We start from the raw sequence: 21856 nt of genomic DNA, 5'->3' as shown, positions 1-21856 counted from the left end.
CAGAAGGTGGCAAAAGACGTTAGCTGTGTAAACCTAAATCCATCAATAAACAAAATAAGTAGGAGACACTGTAAAATGGGGAACATCCTGATTTTGAACTACTTTAATTAAGTTTCAAAACAAAAAGGGGGCAATGAGCTTTTTCCCCTTGGAAAGAGAGAAACAGCAGAAACCACTGTTTTTGTGTTTATACTGAAACAAGTCCACTGAGCATCCTCTGTAAACATGAAATAATGGTCACATAATATGAAAAATGAAAACCCCTTATCACTTATTGAACTGGATCCCATGCTCACGAGAAGCCTTTCAAATGAGATTCTCAAAGGACCTTATAAATGCTCTCTCATTATTGTTTGCCTTTGTTTGAAAAGGTAAGGCAAGTTACCTCATCTCATTGCAGAGTTAGGGTTTAAGACAAAGGTTAAAAGAATTATATAAAGTTAAACCAAATCGGCCAATGATAGAGACCAAGGGTTGTTATCTCTTGAGGACCGAAAGTTTCTTTTTGAAAAATTAAGCAACTTAACTAATTATTTTTAGGAGAGCATTTCATTATCTGTATATCAAGGTCCAGGAAGAAAAATCACAAAATAATAACTATGCTAAATAAAAAAATCAGTGTGGTTTCCAGAACCCTTTCTATTCTGTGTACCCATCCATGTGGCTGGAGATCTGAAATGCTATTTAAGTCTCATTTTCCTTCAGAAGCTAACCTCTGTGGAATAAAATGCTGCTAAGGGAGAAAAAAATCTTTTCTGTCATTTGACTTTAACTTATGATAAATTAGCTTCAACTAGTTTCTTAGAAAATTGCCCAAGAAATGACTACAGAAAATTAAATACCAAGACTTCAAAGAGGCAAACACACAGCCTTCAAATTCCGACCTCAGAGAATAATCCTCCCTTTCTCATGCTTTGGAGAGATGTGAGTAAAGAAATCGTACTAGGGCATGGTAATGAACCATCTTTCAAATGACTTTTCTATCAATCTTCTTTTCAAAGGGTAATAAAGTGATGATTATTTCTAGGCAGTTTCTGGGAAGTTATCATCTCATTTCAATAGTCACCAGTAAGAAGGACGGTACTCTGGTATTATCGCCACAACGATAAGGGCAAGAACTGGTTGAGAATTCAACAGACAAGGTGTAGGTTGTTAAAAGCTATTTCCTGGAAAATTAAAACAGAGAGAGATCAAAAGAATTGTGTTGGGTCTTAAGGAATTGGTAATCATTCCCTTCTAGATTAAAAATGCAAATCTGATTTATTAACTAGTGAATGAAATCCATTATCATGTGAGGGTTTTATTATTTCTTTCAACAAATAATGTTGAAAGCTTATTATGTGCCACACTTCGTGCTAGATGCCGGTGACTGATGGAGAAGGGTAACAAGCCATGGCAGGAGCATCTGTGTCATGACTTCTAGAAACTGAGTGATCCGTCTCAAATAAAACAGTAACAACAAAATTTTTTTTTTTTTTCAATTTTTGATTAAATGGTTGGTAGGGAAGTTTTAGTCACCCAGTACTTGTTTTGCAAAGCTACAGAAAATAACAGGGTGAGGAACACCCAAAACTATATCTGATCTCATTCCCCAGAGTTGTTAGAAGCTTTAAGATGTCATGGGGCAAAAGTCACTCCAGGAATGTACAGCCCCATGGAGGGGAATACCCATGCACAGGATGCCTTCAGGAAGGACTCCCTGGAACCTGGCTGCTTCTCTGGTCCCCAGGTTCAGATTTCCATCTGTGAGATTGGCTAAGGGCTCATACAAGGATTATGCAATCCATTTTTCCTCAGTGGTTCCTAAAACCAGCCCCATCTATGTCCTTTTATGTGCCCTAATTCTCTTATTCCAGTATGAACCTACTGCCCACTGGCAGATAGGGTATGGAATACATCTCTGGATTCAACATTTGCCCAGAAGTCAAATTTTTTAGCACTCACCAGAAATCCAAACTTGTAACAACAACCAAAAAGGAAAGAAACATGAGATATAACACTTTCTGAGGGCAAAGAAATGTTATGTTCATTGTACCCTCATCACTTACACACCACAGGGAAGGCACTTAATAAATAGCTGTTGAATAAAATTAACCAAATGGATGAATTCATTCATTTGTAGTCATGAATCAAAGTCATGATTGTCACATTGGTATCTGCATGCAAGCTATCCCACAGTGACCTTTGCCCAGCAGCTGGTTCACCTTTTTTTTTTTTTTTTTTTGCTGTATGCGGGCCTCTCACTGCTGTGGCCTCTCCCTTTGCGGAGCACAGGCTCCGGACGCGCAGGCTCAGAGGCCAGGGCTCACGGGCCCAGCCGCTCCGCGGCATGTGGGATCTTCCCGGACCGGGGCACGAACCCGCATCCCCTGCATCGGCAGGCGGACTCTCAACCACTGCGCCACCAGGGAAGCCCTGGTTCACCTTTTTAAAATGTTATTCGGGTGATTTTTCTTAAAAAGAGAGTGAGAAAATCATAACACAGAAAATTAAAATCAAAATGTGTTTTTTCAAGTTCCATTCCAGGTAACAAATATTTGACCAATGAATTAATGCTTTTAGTTTGGCTTGGATAGGCAAATTGCCTCCTTCCAATAGTTGAACACGGCTCTGAAGTGAGCACAAAGAGATCCCTTATTGATTCGCAGAATAGGATAAAGCAGTTAAGCTCTGAAAAAAGCATTAACATTTTATCCTCATTGCCAATCAAGAAATCACCCAAGTTTCCCACCTCCCACCACCCCAAAGACCAAAGTAAAAAAGGCTGTAAATCAGCCCTTGCGCATCTCACAAGAGCCAGACGCTATCTTTGGCAAATCAAATCCTTGGCTTTCCATCCCCCTATCCCTGGGCAACATTTCCCCAAAGTATAACCTCAGAAGGCAGGAGTGTTGATTTAAAAAGCAAGCCAGCTAATGTAAGGGCTAACGAGAAAGATAAGTTGAAAATTTCAAATCCAGGAGGTCTGTTGCTGGTAGATTGGAACGCTTTATAATGAGGAAAGGAGATGCAGGAAGAGTGGGGAGAAGATTCCCAGCCCTCCAACTCCTCCTTGTGTGAACAGTTTGTGCTTGTTCTGAGGTAGGGTGACCCTGATAAGTGCGAAAGAGGGATGACCGATCCCCCAAATATGCTGTACAGCAGGGGTCCCCGACCCCCGGGGCCACGGACCAGTAACGGTCTGCGGCCTGTCAGGAACCAGGCCGCACGGGAAGAAGTGAGCAGTGAGTGAGCAAAGTTTCATCTTCCGCTCGCCATCTCTGGCATTACTGCCTGAACCATCCCCCCCATCCCCCACCCCCCGCAACCGGTCCGTAGAAAACCTGTCTTCCACGAAACCTGTTCCTCGTGCCAAAAAGGGTGGGGACCACTGCTGTACAGTGTGGCTTCCAGGGACCCTTTCTTCAGGCCACTGAAACCGATTACATGTGCTCAGGCCATACTTAAAATATACACTCCAGCACTCGTTAAAGCCACCAGAACTCTGTATTTCAACCAGGCGATTACCTGTGAAACATGTTTTCATTCAAAAACCCCATCTTTCCTCATAGGACCTGACATAAAGTAATTTAGCTTGTAACATTATATACCCAGCTTTGAAAAAGGGAGTAATACTTTAGAGGTTGGCTTAGTCAACTCTCTAACCAATAGTGTCCCTGAGCGTAAGGGAAGGGAAAACATTTCTTAATAATTTCTAGTTTTATATATCCTTGTTCCCTTAAAAAAAAAAAGGATGCAGGGGTGTTTGTTTTAGATTTCCCTTTCCTCTCTTCCAGAGAAACCTGAAATGCCCGGTTATCATATGATTCACTGACAATATTGAAACCCATCTAGATTTCACCAGGATGCTAACATTTTACTGGTTAGTTTGTACCGGAGCGTGCTCCAGCCTGTGCAAATACACCCTTACTCCGTTGTTTTCCTTTGTGTCGCTCTTCAAAGCCCTATGCTGCTGGAAAGGAGAGGAGGGAGTCAAGTGACTTTTTTATGTACATATATACATAAATACAATATGTGGGTGAGGTGATGAATAGTAGTGGAGGTTAGAGTCTGCACACGTAGTAAGAAAATAAATTAAATTTATCTGCCTGGTTCTTTAGTGCCCAGCATTCTGCACAAGGAATGAGGTATGAAGAGCAGCATTCCTGGCTGAGTCATCTGTCTTCTTGTGCAACTTGAGAATGACGAACACACGCAAAGCACCCTGCACACAGGTCAATATGTAGGAGAAGCCATTCATCATACACCAGTGAGGTCCTTGGGGAGGGGAGACATGAGGCTCAGAAGGCATGTCCCAGGAGGCCCTCAGGGTAAGGCCATCCTGGCAGAGGCTCTGACATAACCAGTGTTACATCAATCAATCTATGTTACCATAGAGTTCATAGAAGGGAGGGCAAGGGCTGTCATCTTCTTACTTCTCCCTTTCTTACAATCGTGTGAGGTCTTCTGGAGAATTATTACCCTCTTCCTCTGCTGGAGTCTCCTCAGCTGGTTCAGTTTTGATTTCAAGTCCAAAGGCGGAATTTATCCTTCCGGGGGAATAGTCATTTCTTTTTAAATCTGCAAGGAAGACAATTAAGACAGTTATAGAGAATCCTTAAGAACATAATATTCACACAGATAGATTGGACTTCAGGACTTTAGGCCAAGTGCTCAGAGAGGACTCTGCTCCCTTGGGCCACTGATATGTGAAACTCAAACCCTCAACCATGTCCAAACTACACCCCACCATGCACATGTGTGACTCTAACTCCCCAGGGCTGTGTTTACTGGGGCAGGGGAGGCAAGCTTTGGTTGCTTGACTAAATACACGGTGCCCTATAAGACATGACCTGCCCAGAGTTAAGTGAGGCCAAACTGGAAACAGGGCATTTTCACTTGTTGAATGATGGCAGAGCCAGAGAGTGCAGCCAAAATGGTGGACTCGGGATGTCAATGGTCAGTTTTCTGCAACAAAGCTGTACCTCAGGATTGGCTGCACCTATAAAGACTTCATCCAATTATCAGATCTTATGCTTCCTGAAGCCTCCTCCTTTAATTTCACAGGGAAATTATCAAAAGAAATCATTAATAAAGGTAACCCTTGGGGAGAAACTTATGGAGGAGAGTGACCTTTAAATGTTTGTAAACCACTGTATGCTGTGTTGATTAAATTTGTTAACCTTAAACATGCATTCCTTGTATTATTTTTTAATGTTAAATGGGGATTATCTGGACATAAAACTAATACATATAGTTTAATAATAACCAACAGTAATTACATCACTTCAACCCTCACGCCAAATTTATGAGATAGGTGCTATTATCCCCAGCTTACAGATGAGAATGAGGGCCAAGGTCACAAAACTAGCAAAAAGCATTTCTGGGATGTAAGCTCAACCTATGAATCCCATGCTCTTATACTATCCTGAACTGCCTCTCTTAAAAAAAAAGAAAAGAAAAAAAAAGTAAAACATAAACAAAAAGAAAAATCACCCCAATCCTGTTTTCCGAGCTAAACTTTTTAAAATTCAAATTACCAAATGTTCAAGTAAATGAGGATATTTTTTTATCTCCATTTAAATGTGTTAACTAAGGTTTTGAAAGGAAGCAAGGATTAGGTCCAGAAATGGAGGAATTATTGAATTACTCAAAAGCCACCATGGTAGGGAAAGAACGAAAGGAAGAAAGGAAGGGAGGGAGGGAGGAAATCTTTATCATACGGAAGAGCTAACTGGATGGAAGCAGTGAGTTATGCCTCAAGGCCCCCTTTCTCCTGGCTGACCAGATACAGTCCCTGGTCAAGAATGAGAAGCTGCCCTGCCCAGGAAACAATGAATCAGTCCTGGGAATAGGTCAGCGCCTGAGGATGCTGAGTTAATGGGCTGGACTCCAGCCTGCAATCACGGGATGGAGATATGTGTCAGCTCCTGCCTCCCACAGGGCCCTTACCTGGGGGCCTGGATGCCACTCAGCCCAGCCCCCTCTCCTTCCTGGGCTCCTTCTGACCAGAGGAGGCCAGTGGGCAGCTTGGCCAATGTGCTATGGACTGATCTCTTTGCCCAGTTCTTCTGGGTGGTTTGTGAGAAGGAGTCCTGGGCAGCTCCAAGAAGACATCGAGACCCCTCCTGTCTGTACTGCTCCAGTCTGATGTCCCCACCGCCACCACCCCTGGCTAATAAGCTATTTCCCACAGGAACTGGAATCTGCTCCACACCCTAGTCTTCTGCTACCTCGTGCCCACAAGGGCAACTCCTACCTCTAACTCCAACAAGATTAGAAAGTGCCTTTCTTTGTTGTAAATTTACACCTACTCCATCCCAGGTTACAATGGATATTACTGATTTCCAATTCAGGGTTTGATCATTTATGATAAGGCTGGAAGGGCTACTCAGCTTAAAAGATGTGAAATTCCATTCTAAGGACAAGTGTGGCGCAACCTTAGAAAATTAGTGAGCAAGCTGAGACAGACATAAAGCATCCCTTCTGAGATAAAAGGAAAAAATGCAGCAGAGCTGGGGCTGCCAATCTGGGGGACACAAACCTCCAGCCGCTTACTTTTATGTTAGAAATATTTTTCTGTGCTGACTCTATTAGTTTCAGAGAAAGTGTGTCATATTATCTAATCAGATTTTTAAAATATACCTTGTGATGTATGTTGAAAGTGGCAGGTTTTTATAGTGAAAAGCACTACTTTAATTGATAGCTGTTGTTTCCCTCCATGCCACACCCTCCCAAGTGTCCAATGAGTAAATAAGAATAGAATAGAAACTCTGTGGGCACCACTCAAGACCCAAAGGGGAGGGGGCGGGGCGGGGAACAGAGACCTGCCTCTGTCCAATTTTGTCCCAATTAAGTAGGAGGAACTTTTCCCTTGGAGAGACTGTGACAAGTATTGGGCCCAATGTTGTTTTATCACATTTTGGCAGAACCTGAAGTAAATCCCTGTCCTTTTAATCCCTTTAGAGACTTGAAAAATTTGCAGTCAGAAAGTCAGGCCTCAACTGCGAATGAGATAAAAATGTGATTAAGATTTTCTACTCTATCCCAGGTTACAATGGATGTTGTTCAATGAGAGATTTACTTAGAGAAAAATAGAATCGTTTGGGGGCATACCCGGGAGTTTGAGCTTCCGGCAGCAGGAGTTGCAACGATGTTTTGCAATGAAGTTTCTAATTGCATCTTCCCCTAAATTGGCTGGTCCAAACACCATTCCTCTTGATCTAGAGGAAATATCAGAATATCAATTAGATCACAGCTCAGAAAAAGGAGCTCAACTAGGATTCTCTGAGATACCGAACAGTATCCCATAGTAACCCAGTAAACTTGAAGGAGCCAACAAAGAACAGAGCACTTTGGGGAAGCAACAATGTTAGGTTTGCAAATTTAAAATTCAAATGCACTTCAATCTTTGTACCCAACTCCAAGACCTACTGTGAAACTCATTTCCACGCTAATGTGATAGAAAAGTGAATTTTCTATGTACCACATTAAAACAAAATACAGTGAGACCCTTTTTAATGCATATGAGGTGAGAGAATGACATTCATTACCAACTGGTCTACTAGAATACCCAAAAGGTAAGTATAAAGTAAAATAAACTTGGTATTGGAACACCCCTTCTGAAAAAATTGATATGCATTGTTTCAAACCCACATACTTTTCTGAAAATAACCAATGTCCTCAAACACAAAAGCCCGACAAAACCCGAAACCCAGTATTCATGGCTCTTTTGATAGCTACTTCTACCCTGCAAACTGCTATAGCTGGGCTCTTTGTGAAAAGATAAGACAACTAGGAGATGATGATTTTGTGGAAGTAAATCAGTATATTTTAGGCACATTTTTAACACTCTATAATTATAATAGATCCTTAGCAGATTTTAGGATCAACGTTCATCCATTATTTGATCATTCACAACCATTATTCTTCGGCTGACACTCTACACACCAAGGAATAGAGCACACCAGAAACACTTCCAAAGAAACTTTATGAAAGCTAATATTTTATTTTAATGACATGCAGAGTGGGAAACAGCACATTTTAAAATCTGAACTCAATTACTGCTCTTAAATACCACGTCTTAAGAAAAAAGAAAAGCAAACTATCACAAAAGGAAACAATAAATTTCGCTTCTAAGGAATGCAGTTTTTCAAAAGGGATGTGGTGTAAAAATGGACTTTTCCATCTGAGTATTGAAACATTTATCTCAATTTCCACTTCCTTTTGGCAGAATAACAGTAGCTGCTCTGAAGATGTGCCAAGCTCAGAATGAGGGCTGATGTCAGTTTGATCTCAGATTGCCTCTTTGCTCTGAGGCGAGTAGGTGGAGGAAATCTCTCGGGAAGACAACGTGAACAGACACCCAGGATTAACTTTCCTGGTCACTCAATCGCCCTTACAAAATACGGCTCTGGTGGTATTTACCAGGCTGCATAAGCTGCCTCTGTTAACTATTCCTCTTTCAATCCATCTGCTAAGGAACCACTTCTATAAGGTGAAACCAAATATGGCAAAGAAATAGAAGCACGTAATATTTAGTACTGGAACTCTATGATGCTGATAAAGTGAAAAATGAAGGCGTTATTTTAGTCATTAAAACTGAAGAATTCCTTTTATCGTCTCTCTGGCATGACCCTGTTGGAATATTTCACTCCTCTGCATTCCACGCTGCCATTTCCTTCCCCCCAATAAAGCATGAAAGTTCCCAACTTAGAAATGTAACATTGATTCTCAGATAAAAGCTGTAAGCAAAACTGTTTCCCTCTATGAGCTTTGTTAAAGTTAAGACAAAAGAATCAAAATTACTATAATATGTATGTATCAGGCATTCGACCACTCCCTGTGCAGGGGAGAGTGAAGGAGGATTGTAGGGACATTCATACGCCATGCCTACAGCCTTGCAGTCTCAGATAACAACGTTTGAAAAAATATACAAGTGTTTTCCAGATTTTTCACAGCACAGGAGAGCAGGAGGTAGCTTGGTTCCACCTTCAAGGAAATGCTAATTAGTGCCATGTACACAGAGATTTACTAAAGAACATCTCATCATCATCATCATCATTATCATTTCATACTTGTCAAACGCCCAAAACCATCAAGGCAGTAAGTGAAAAAAAAGGTGCAATCCCAAACTACCACTAACACTGAGGCAGCCTCCACTGAAGGTCAATGACCTGAGGAACCAAGTTAGGTGGCCAGAAAGCATTTGGGGGAGCAGGTCTGATGACTTTCTCTTCATGTGCAAAAGGTTGGGGTAAGTTAAGAGACAAAAGGCATTAGAGACAATATCAGAATTTGCACCACAAAACATCTTTCCTTTTGGTAGAGGATCATTCCCTTTCATTGACCCCCTTCTCCTCATAGGCTAGTTGCCATCTCCACTGAGCCTCAGTTTTCTCATTTGTGAACTGGGATTGAAGACACTTCCTTCCAAGGTTGTTGTTAAGAATAAAACAACATGTGAAAGCACTTGCTTCTCAAACTTTAATTTATACCAAAACACCTGAAGATCTTATAAAATTGAGATTCTATTCAGGAAGTCTAGGGAGGGTCTTGAGAGTCTGTGTTTCTAACAATCTCCCAGGTGATGCTAATGCTATTGGTTCATGGCCCGTGCTTTGTGTAGCAAAAGTTTAACAAATAGACGGCATCCCAAAATGTGAGCCTCATTGAACTGATTGATGTAATTCACCACATTGTGAGAAAATAATACTTATCATCTTCACCATGAAGACCAACTGCACCCAAAATTAGGTGACCCCACAAAACCACGCAGGCTACAGTGATACCAATCTATCAGCTTCCAAAGTTTATGACATCCTCAAGTCATAAAAAATAAAGTTTGACATAAGACAGAGGCTCCCAGCCCTGACTGTCCACTAGAATCACATGGGGAATTTTTTAAAAATACAGACATCAGGGTCCTATACTCTGAGATTCTGACTTGATGCTAATTCTGAGCAGCATTTTTTTTTAAGTTCCCTAGGTGACCCTAATAGAAACTGAGACCCACTGGCCTATAGAATGCAGTTAAATACTCAACTGTCAAGAGGAATAATATAATCTTAGAATTCTAAAAGTTGGAAATATTCAGGTCATATTACATATATATACCAAGGTCAAAATTTAATAAATGATAGAGTATACATCAACTTGATCCATTTTATATGCAAAAAAAAATTTCACTGCCAAATTATAAAGGAAGTACTTGTAATACAGGTTCCTACTAAAAACCCTTGGGCACACTGGGCTGCTGAAGAAATAATATGTATTTTTAGCCAAAAACACTTCAACTCTGCTATAGTGAAAAATAACAAAGCCTTTATCTGTACCCTAAGGGTTACAACATGAACTCCATGGTCAAATATCATGGGACCTGGATTCACAGGAGCAACATGGCTCACCTTTATCTTCTCTAGCTCTCTTAGTTCACAGGGTAGCTAATACACTTTTAGATGTACCTCTTTGCATAGATGCCTACAAATGGTACCATATTTAGATTAAATTGTTCAGTAAAAGAACAGAGCATTAAAGCAGTGAATATTTACAATATGAGTCCAATAGGAGGGAAGTAAAAGTTTCAGATTTCATCATATATGAATTGCCCACTTATATAATTGTGTGTGTGTGTGTGTGTGTGTGTGTGTGTGTGTGTGTGTGTGTGTTTTACAACCCAGGGGCCAAGTATAGACACTTAGGACAACTAAGAAATTAGAATTTTGTATGCTAGCACTTCTCAAAGTGTGGGCACTAGGCCAGCAGAATTAGAATCATCTGGGAACTTGTTACATTATTTGGACCCATCCCAAACCCACTGAATCAGAAACCGGGGTAATCAAAGGCTGGGGGTAGGGGGCAGCAATCTGTGTTTTAACAAGCTCTCCTGGTGACTATGATGAAAGCTCATGTTTGAAAACCACTGTCATCTGCCATGTTGATCCTCCCTTAATCATCACCATCTCTTCTTTTTACTCCACCTTTAACAGAAGAATACCACCTCCTCTACTGCCAAGTCTTCCCAAAAGCCTGCTTATGGGATAAAATGCCCATGGGAATTCAAAGGCTAGGCAGATGACTCATCCTTCTACATAATTTACACTTCAGTCCTGAATTAACAATCTGATGGCTCCATATTTAAGCCCCACTGTTTTGTCCTCTCATAGATTTGCTGTTACTGAATACCACACTTCATGCCCTCAGCTTTCGTTTTATAGGCATGTAATGGAAGACAGTGCCCATGATAAGGTGCAATGACTCCACTGTGATGACAACAAAGGAAACTGTGCTTCTCCTATGACATTAATTGTTTTCATGTCAAAGCCTAAGGAGGCTGAATTTACCCATATTTCTCTTTTGTCTGGGCCACTAGAAAACTCAGAGGCAAATCTGCAAGAAAGTTCTGCCCACTGCATTGGTCTTTATACATAGTTTCCATTTTTGTGTACTAACAACTCCAGATTTAATCTTATTTTATTTCCTTATTTTCTTTTTGCTCCTATTTCCTAATCTATGCATTCTTTAAAATCTTATTGTATTTTAAATCTTATTGTATTTTATTGTATTGTATTTGGATGTAGATATTCTTGGATATAGATATAGATACAGATATAGATAAAAGGGACATCAAAACCTTTCTAGGATCTAGGCAAGATATAGAAATGTTTAAAAATTATTTTTAAGAAACCATGTACAATGTGTTAAATGCAATTTTCTAAATGATAAATTAACTTACTGTTTTTCTTCAGGTTTTATAACAGATGGATCTGTCAAATTTTCTCCAACACCTCCAAAGAAAAAGAAAATTCATTTACCAAATGGGGAATTTCATTTTCTCAGAAATTCAAGAAAATAAAAACCAAATTTAAAATTCTTTCTTATACCTACCTTCTTTCCACCCTGTAGTAAACTCAACATCATGTGAATTAACTCTACTACTAACTAGACACCCACCCTGTAGTAAACTCAACATTATGTGAATTAACTCTACTAAATTGTCCAGGCAAGTTTGAAAACTTTAGTTGATGCCGTCTCCCACAACCCCCTCTATTATGCTGCAATAAACCACTAGGCTACAAAAAAGTGTTTTTGTGATGTGTTCACACTTCCTGATAATAGCATCCATCATTCATTTACCACTTGTACATACTAGACATTCTAATTTTATTTCTTCTAATTTTATTTTTTCTAATTCTTGGCAATCGTGAAAGAAAAGTATTAGCATCCTCACAGCCTCATTTTACCAATGAGTACACTGATGTTCAAAGAGATTAATCAACTTGCCAGAGGTTGCACAGACCACAAGAGGTCATAACAGGATTGAAGCTAAGCCAAAGCTTGTGTCCTTCCCCCTAGCCCGAGGTCTCCTTAGATGGAGTCCATCAGTGCTCAGAAAGGTGCAAGGTGCTGTGTGGTTCTGCAGGTACCACCTCCACTCCATCAAAGACACATATCAAATGCCATATATATATATATATATATATATACACACACATATATATATATGTATGTATGTATATAGCGTTTATAAACAGAAGAATACAAACACCCCATATGCTTGATCTGGGTGCTGGTTACACACACATGTTCAGTTGTGGAAATTCTTTAAGATGTACGCTCATGCTGTGTGTAATTTCCTGAATGTATGTGATCCTTCAATAAATTTTACTTCTTAAAAAACGGCACCAATGCATAAAAGGGTAACGTGTCATATAAAACTAACATTTATCAAGACAGGGATCAACACCAAAGTGAATCTGTTATAAAATGCGAATGGTGGTGAGGCTGACTTCCAAAGGCAGCATTTCACAGGTGAGCCAGTCAGACAGGTGAATGCACCATGTGGGCATAAGCCGACAATGTCTGAGATCATCCTCTAGTCAGCACTGGTCCTCTTGCCTTGGAAGAGACCAACCTTGTGGGAAATTTATTTAAAAATCAAATAAAATGTATAACATTATTGTGTATTTCTATTTGTTAAAAAAAACCCCAACACATTTTCTAACCACTACTTTAAAAAAGAAAGATTTTTACTATGTTCTGTATGTTTTACCATATGTTAAACCTTTCACAAGAAAAGGTAATCCTTATAGTTTATAGACCATTCCCCTGAGAAACTGACTTCCTTAGGAAAATAACTTAAGTAGGGGGTTTTAAACCTTTTTTGGGTCATGACCCTTTTGGCAGTCTGATGAAGCTAAGGTACCCCCTTCTCAGAATAATGTTTTTAAATGTATAGTTTGAATACATAAGATTACAAAGGAAATCAATGATACTGAAACACAGTGATCAAAATATTTTTTAAATTGTACTGCCATACACGTGCTTCTTTATTAGTATGTTAAATAACAGGATCAAGCACAAGTCTAATAACACGATAACATCCAACAAGGAATAAATACAACTAGTATTTTGACATATCTGCCAACACTGCAATGTGCTATGTTAATACCTGTAATTGCTATTGCAAACAGTCACGGGTACTGCTAATGCCACTGTGATCTGTCGTCTCCGTTATAACTGAAGGAAATGATGAATTTCAGCTATAGGTTAATGAAATAAAGGTGTAATTTTTTTTTAATAAATGTATTTATTTATTGGCTGCATTGGGTCTTCGTTGCTGTGCACAGGCTTTCTCTAGTTCCGGCGAGTGGGGGCTACTCTTTGTTGCGGTGTGCGGGCTTCTCACTGCGGTGGCTTCTCTTTGTTGCAGAGCACAGGCTCTAGGCACGCGGGCTGCAGTAGTTGTGGCACGTGGGCTCAGTAGTTGTGGCTCACGGGCTTAGTTTCTCCGCGGCATGTGGGATCTTCCCGGACCTGGGCTCAAACCTGTGTCCCCTGCATTGGCAGGCGGATTCCTAACCACTGAGCCACCAGGGAAGCCCCTAGGTATAATTTTAATTTGTTTTTTCATCAAAGTACACAGATCTTCTGAATTCTACCCAGAGCCCCTTTCAGAACCCTTGGCTTAGAATCTCTTTGTACACTGATTTTGAATAGGGAAAGGAAAAATAAGTCTGAAACACAGGCTCAAGGGGCAGTATGCAAAATGTGCTTTGCTTTTTAAAGAAAAAGTCATATGAATAGGCTGGGCTCTTTATGCTTTTCTCATTACAGATATAAAAAGGAACAGCCTAACAAGACCCTAACTCTACAGCAAACATGTAGCAAATAAACAGAACAACTATGTTTAACTATGTAGTAAATAAACAACAAACAGACAGCCCATGTACCACCAATAGAGAGACTAAAAGCTACAAATCCTCCACACATTTAAGCTCAGACATGACTTTATGCCTACAATTCCCAGCAGTGATGAAAGCTTTATGCTGACGTCTGAGTAAACTGTAAATTTAAGCTGAAATACGCACAATACCTAAAGAATTGTGGAATCACAATTTTTATAGGGGAAAAAATTGTCTTTATAGGGGAAAAAAAAGTCTATCAAAATCACATCAGCTCCCATTTACTTTCAGTCTTGTAGCCTGTTAAATAGGCAGAAGTCAAAGGATCTGGGTCCCACTCACAGCCCCATCACTCCCTAGTTGTGTGATCTGGACACCTTCTTTAATCTCTCTGAGTCTCAACTGTATCACCTGAAAGTGTGGATAATCACGGGTCTTATCCTATACGGTTACTGAGAGGATTACATGAACTAGCATATACAAACTGCTTAGCAAAAGGTCTGATCCAGAAGAAGCTGAAACATGTCAACTGCTATTTTTATTGTCTTTATTCTATCAAGAGCTCTTGTGAAGTAAAATTCTATTTTCTTACCACTGGTAAAATCATGTTCTGATTATCTCACTTTCCTAAAGTACTATTTCCTAATGAATAGAACTTCCTATAAGACCGAGGGTAAAGAGTTTCTACAAACCTTTATATCCCTAAACCCAATCTGACAGCGCAAAGCTTAACTACTAAAAATATCTTTTGGGACCCTTGAATGGCAGAAGGGGCATTCCAATGAGTTAAAAAAAGAAAGCGGTTCAGAGAACCAATCATGCTGCACCACCACACCAACTACTACCACCCCAGCCTCTCCGGCTACACAGGAGTCACCCAATTGGCAAACTTTAACATAGGTGCCCATCCTACCCACGTACGTAGATATTTGGAAAACATGAAAGACAATAAGACACTTTAAGATCTAAAAATTCCAGTGCTCTCTCTTTACTGGCATTAACAGAGTAAATGCCCATGTACAGGCAATACATAGCACGCCCTTATGAGAAACTCAGAGACCTACGTTCTGATTCCAATCACCTTGGGATGCATCAGTGAACTTCTACATCAATGGAAAGAAGTCACCTTCCTTGTAGCAGCAGATGCTGATGCTAATGCTGATTTATCCTGGAAACTGCTTTGTTGAATAAAAAATTAATATCTCCAAAAGTTATTTGAAAAAAAAAAAAGTGAGCTTAAAAAAAAAAACATGCCACAGACCACTGTAATTTGAAATACAATTGTTTTTCATTCCTATTGCTGGAAACTAAATATTGGATTTCACATATAATGATGACGATTCAGGCTCTCACATGTAAGATTTTTAAATGGAAGGAGACTGGAAGACTACAGTATAATTACATGTGATCAGAAATTAGTCAAGCCTCTCCCTAGAGTTCAGCTTCGTGGCCTGATGTGGTAGCTCCTGGGTTAATGATTGGCACTCCCTTGGAAGAAAGTAAAGAGAAGAAAAGAAGAAACTGAAATAATAAACTGCCGGAGTGCTTCTCATTCCTTCTTTCCCTCAAAGCAACAGGAAGCACAGCAAGCTGATCAGGGCTTCACTCTACAGAGGCCAAAGCTGGGATCTCCCTCAAGTATCACCAGGACGACACAGCTAAGAGGAGACTACCCACAACTGAAGATTAACTTCCATTTTAACAAGCCACACAGAGACTAATACTAACAACAATAACTAACATTCACTGTGTCAGGAACTTGCTTAATTTCAGCCCCTTAACAGCCCTCTGAGTTAAGTGCCTAACATTATTTACCATTATTATTACAAATGACTCAAGGACTCAAGGTGGTTGCCCCCTGGTCATGCAGCTAATTCACGGTGGAGCCAGGAGTCAGCCCCCAGGACCCTGACGACAGGGCCTCTCCTAACTGCAGCTAATTGTCTTTCAGTCTCCACTCCCTGCCACCCAGACAATGCACATCATCACTCCAAAGACTAAAAATACTAATCAATTAAATGTAAAACATAACTGAACTGAAAACTATTATGATATTTTAAGAATACATTATATTCTCCCATTTTTCCTTTCCAACCTGGCTTGGATTAAACATATTAATGCACATAAGCCTTTAACGGAGTGACTGACACAAAGTAACTATTTAGTAAATGTTAGCTAGTAGCAGTAGTAATATAACTGCTTGTAATTACTATTATAGGATTCTCGTTCTTCCATAAATTCAGGGCTAACCAATCAGCAAAACTCTCAGATAAGTATCTCAATTTCTTCATGTTCATTCTATGATGTCCACTCTTCCCTCCTTTGAAGGTCAATGTTTTCACATCGTTTATTTGGAGTGGTCTATTTCTGCAATTCACATAATTGCCCAGTAAAAAAATAAAGTTAATTCCTTTTTTTCCCCCAAGACTATTAATGCAGTGTTTGTTCTGTTTAAGGTCACTTTGGATTTACTAAGAGACATAAAAATCCCCAAATATAAACATCATTAAACAAAAACACACTGAAGAGTCATCATTACTTCCTTGAAGTTTTTCTTTGTTTTTTTGTTTGTTTTTTACTTTTTAAACATCTCTACCCAAAACTCAAAGCACAGACACTCAAGTATAGATGAAAACAATCAACCTTTCCCCAGCATGAGCTACAAAAGCAGCCTTGGGCATCAGTGTGCTGGGTTTACATGGATCATACTGTACTTGCTGGTTTAAAAGCTGAATCATCTTGACTGTTTTAACTTTGTTTATATTGCTTCCTAAAATATTGTGTTTGAGGGTTAGAAATATAATTCACACCTTGTGAACAGCATAGATCTGAAAGGACAGAAGGACTTATGTGTAGTTTGAAAAGTGTATATATATATATATATATATATATACACACACACACATCCTTGAGCATGTGACAGAAGTTTCAATCAAAATGGGTTTGCAGTCTTAGTGTACATTGCTCACGATGTCCCAGGATTGCCTGTTCATCTCGACTGTCTCCATCCTCCAAGCCTGGCTTTCAGCACAGAATTCCAGGTGTGGAGAGATGGGAAAGTCAGAGAGGACAAGGAAAAGGCCCTATCATTTTAAATGAACCAGAACATGGTAATGTCCTGTGGCTATGAAACTTAAAGAGAAATAAAAGACAGAACAGTGAAAAGGAAAGAACATGGATGGTCAAACCAGCTTAAGTCTGCATCTTGGCTTCTGCTTAAGCTGCTGTGCAACCTTGGGCAAGTTATTTAAACTTTCTGGGCCTAAAGTCCCCATAATATCTACCTCAAGGTGCTGCTTCTTGGATTAAATGAGATAACTTCTATGAAAGTGCCTGGGCTAAATCCCTTATTTAAAACCAAAGCCCCAGTCAGTGAGCCCAGGGACTAAACTTTGACCTTAATACATATTTCGTTCTGTCCCTGCAAGGAAAACCTGCTAGAGATACTCTGTTTCCTACTGCAGGATTATAAGTCACAGGTGAGGTGTTGAGAGTAGAAAGATGCATTGATCAAAGGCTTCCATTAAATAAGAGCACACTAAGTTGCCTTTCACAGACTGAGTTTATACTTTTGTGAACTCTTATATCAAGGTACACAGCAAAGAGAACAAGCTAAACTATAAACTGCTAAAATACTGAGCTCAGAATCATGAGAAATGACCAGAATTTAAACTTTCCTGTGTGTATAAATGCATGCCTAAGTGTTATTGTGAACATAAGTTCAAAGAAAGGCCATAAAACTGGAAAATTGGGTATAAAACTCATTGCCCGTTTAACATTTTAGATGACTTTAAATTCTGGGCAGCTAATCATCTGCCTATATTTTTCTCTTGATCTATAGGTGAGAAACAGCATAGTAGGTGCCCATGATCATCACTGTACAACGTCTCTGAAATAAATGGTGCCACCTCCCTTCAAAGCTAGATGGAGCAACTCCATACATTACCCATCCTGGTTCTTGCATGATCTCTCGGGACACCTCTCTGGTTCCTCCCACTTAGAACAGTTCCACAAACAATAAATAAATTCAGAAAACAGATACCATCTCCTGTTTAAAAGAAAAAAAAAAAGGTACATACTGCCAAGGAATGTCTCCACTGAAAGGCCTTAACTATGGCTTTGAGTAAAGAAAGAGCTGGGGTCAAATGTAGGTGACAGGGGCTTCCCTGGTGGCGCACTGGTTGAGAGTCCGCCTGCCGATGCAGGGGATGCGGGTTCGTGCCCCGGTCCGGGAGGATCCTACATGCCGCAGAGCGGCTGGGCCCATGAGCCATGGCCGCTGAGCCAGCGCGTCCGGAGCCTACGCTCCGCAACGGGAGGGGCCCCAACAGTGAGAGGCCCGCGTACCGCAAAAAAAAAAAAAATGTAGGTGACAATGACATTGAGAAAGCAATCCCTGGTCACTGTTTCCTGAACTACTTTGCCTCATGCTTGTTGTATCAAATCCTCAGCTATCAATCACCTTGCAGATCTAAAACCAGCAGCTCTCCCCGAGTATACTCATAGGTCCAGTGAGAGAAAGCCAACATCAGCTCCTCCAAGGTGTTGCTGGGGGCAATTTCATCACCGTTGTTGTTGTTGTACTTCCGGAACTCCCCAGTCATGTACTTCTCAATGGTCAACCACTGCTTGGCTGAATGGCAGTAGATTAAGAACACTTCCAGGAACCTATGGCGAGGGAGGGTGGGAAGAGGCCATTGATTCCCCCAAAGGCAGCAAAGGTGGGACTTATATTACTGAACAGAGAGCACCAGGGGAGATGACCTAACTCTAGTCCCAGCAGCCTCAATGCACATGCCTTTGCCTTTCTACTGAAAGAATGGAATGCAAAGATTGGGAGTTTTCCCCCACGTTTACCCACCTCCCTTCTTTCTGAGGAACTCTTTTATAAACAGTACTGGATTCAACTTTTCTTGTCTTGCTCTATGAAGTTCCTTGTAAATGAGACAGTAAAACTTTACTGTAAGTCCTCAGCACCACACTATGATCTGTCTCGCTAAATGAATACAAGTGTATGGAAACACTCAAGTGAAAGTAACAAGAGTTCACTCCTTTAAGGTTCCTAATTTCTGTAAGATAACAGAAGAAACTATGCTTAAAATAGAAGTGTTTTTCTACCATAATGTTTCTGGACATTAGTAACTACACCCGGGATCTGCCTGCTTTCGTAATTGAGAGGTTAGTCACGGCCTCTGCTTGATCTTCTCTTTTCTACTCACATAAATTCAGCAATTTAAGCCAAAACATACCTAGGGTGTCTAATTCTCTTTTTACTGTCTCCGAGAACTATGTAAGGAAGAAACCAAAGTTAAGGTCATGGGGAACTTCCCCGTGGGTCTGGTATTTCTCGTGACTAACAGGTGAGAAGAAATTGACAGAAATTCCTACATAAGATGAAGGGCCAGGGTGCCAATATTTCCTCACCTTGGAGTGTAGGGAATGGTTTGTGGTTTCACTTGGTTGAAGGTATAGATCAGTTTTTGAGCAGCTCTTTGTTGTTGAATTTCCTGCAAAATAGGGAACATAGATAAAAATATTGGTTTGCTATCAGATGCCTACTAATTAATGATCACAGAATTACTAGAGGCCTCCCAAGTATGATTTTCAGCCTTATTCAGCTTCCACCACTACCCACTCCAAAAGCGAAAGCCAAAAATAACAATATACCACCACTTCCAAAAAGGAATAGGCTATCCTTTGGGTTGAAGATAATGGCCTTCATCTAAAACAACAGTACTGATGAACCTAGTGGCAGGGCAGGAATAAAGAGGCAGATGTAGAGAACAGACCTACGGACAAAGTGGGGGAAGGGGAAGCTGGGACGAAGTGAGAGAGAGTGGCATGGACATATAGACACTACCAAATATAAAATAGATAGCTAGTGGGAAGCAGCCACATAGTACAGGGAGATCAGCTCGATGTTTTGTTATGACCTAGAGGGGTGGGATAGGGAGGGTGGGAGGGAGGCTCAAGAGGGAGGAGATAGGGGGATATATGTATATGTACAGCTGATTCACTTTGTTGTACAGCAGAAACTAACACAACATTGTAAAGCAATTATACTCCAATAAAGATATTAAAAAAATTAAAAAGGCATACTCAGAGAATTGTCCTCTTTCCCCTATTTTTTCCATCTTAATCTCCTCTTCCCTCCTGCCTTCCACCTCCACACCCCTTTAGGCAATCTATTTCACTGCTTTCTGGTTTAACCTTCCTATGTTTCCTTTTGCGAGAGTAAGTAGATACATGTACGTATATTTTATTTTTTCCCTTTCTTTCTAAGTAGGTGTCTAGCTCCAGAAAAAAAAAAAAAAGAGTTTATTGGGATTTTTTAAAATTGAAGTATAGTTGATTTACAACATTGTGTTAGTTTCAGGTGTATAGCAAAGAGATTCAATTATACACATATATATATTCTTTTTAATATTCTTTTCCTTTATGGCTTATTATAGGATATTGAATATAATTCCCTGTGCTATACAGTAGGACTTTGTTTATCTATTTTATATATAGTAGTTTGTATCTCCTAATCTTTATTGGGATAATATTAAATTTATAAATTAACTTTAAGAGAACTTATATTTTGATGATGTTGGAACATCCTAATCAAGATTAAGGATTATTTTTCTCTTTGTACAAATTTAGGTTTATATCTTTCAGGAGTGATTTTTCCTCATATAGATTTTAAATATTTCACATTCCACTTATTTCTAAGCATTTTCAATTTCTTGCTATTGTAAACAGGGTTTTCTTTTCCAAAATATCTTCTACTAGTTATTATTTGCTTATATGAAAGTTATTAATTTTGGTGTGTTAATTGTATTAACCTTGCCACCTTCCTGATTTCTTTTATTGCTTGAGTTGTTTTTATCACTAGTTCTTCAGGTTTTCTAGCATTACTATCATATCATCTGCAAACAGAGTTAGTTTTCATTCTTTTTCTGTTCCAGTTTTTATACTTTTGTTTTCTCTTGTCTAATTAAGTTGGTTAATACCTCCAGTAATGTGTTGAATAGTGGTGGAGATGGTGGGCATTCTCGCTTTGTTCTGACCTTGATGGGTGTGCCTCTGTTTTCACATTAGGTAAAATGTTGGCTTTATAGATGAATGTGTGTGAATATATACATACATATGTATATAAACATATACATATATATGTGTGTATATACATCAATATGTGTGTATGTCTACCCTAATCATATCAATGGTATTTGACATTTCCTAATCAATGATCTGTGATATATGAATATTATACATAAAGGAAGTATTCACCAAAAAAAAAAAAAAGATAATGGCCTTTGACCAGGATAGAGCCAGATCTCCTTCGACCACCTGTCCATCTGGGCTCTGGGTCTCTGACTTACCCTGAGGCAAAGATGAAGCACAGTACTTTCCTGGAAGATTTTGCGCCATGCCTGCACAACCTCAGGAAGAAAGGACTTCACAATGAAAACGTGCCCCGGCTTGAGGACGTCATCCTCAGACCAGGTACTAATGACTTTCATGGCTTTGCGGAGGCCACCATCCATCTCCTCTTGGGACAACACCTGGATCATTGCAGATCTCCCTCGCTGGGACCAAGAAGACATGCTTTTATCCAGATTCAAAGGGGAACTCTCCTCCAGCCTGTAGACAGTTACTTCTTCTCCTGTGGCAAACAGAAGTGCAGGGGAGGGGTTCAATGAGATCCATGT

The 21856-nt window shown here is 39.9% G+C and overlaps 1 protein-coding gene across 1 annotated transcript in view; it reads right to left on the bottom strand.

Annotated features, from left to right (window-relative positions):
* Positions 1-4061: 4061 nt before the first annotated feature.
* TRPM6 (transient receptor potential cation channel subfamily M member 6) overlaps positions 4062-21856 on the bottom strand; it is a 192901-nt gene continuing 175106 nt past the window's right edge. The window contains exons 36-41 of the mRNA XM_027105679.1: positions 21527-21810; positions 19587-19669; positions 18625-18830; positions 11714-11765; positions 7096-7202; positions 4062-4560 (exon numbers count right to left, since the gene is read on the bottom strand). Coding sequence (XP_026961480.1) covers positions 4427-4560; positions 7096-7202; positions 11714-11765; positions 18625-18830; positions 19587-19669; positions 21527-21810 — 866 coding nt within the window. The 3' untranslated portion in view covers positions 4062-4426. The remainder of the gene's footprint in view (positions 4561-7095; positions 7203-11713; positions 11766-18624; positions 18831-19586; positions 19670-21526; positions 21811-21856) is intronic.

Source organism: Aethalodelphis obliquidens, unplaced genomic scaffold, assembly GCF_003676395.1.
Source record: "Aethalodelphis obliquidens isolate GAN/ISIS:26980383/991018 unplaced genomic scaffold, ASM367639v1 scaffold7, whole genome shotgun sequence".
Lineage (NCBI taxonomy): Eukaryota > Metazoa > Chordata > Mammalia > Artiodactyla > Delphinidae > Aethalodelphis > Aethalodelphis obliquidens.
The sequence above is the reverse complement of the archived record's forward strand: the minus strand, read 5'-3'. Positions and strand labels throughout refer to the sequence as shown.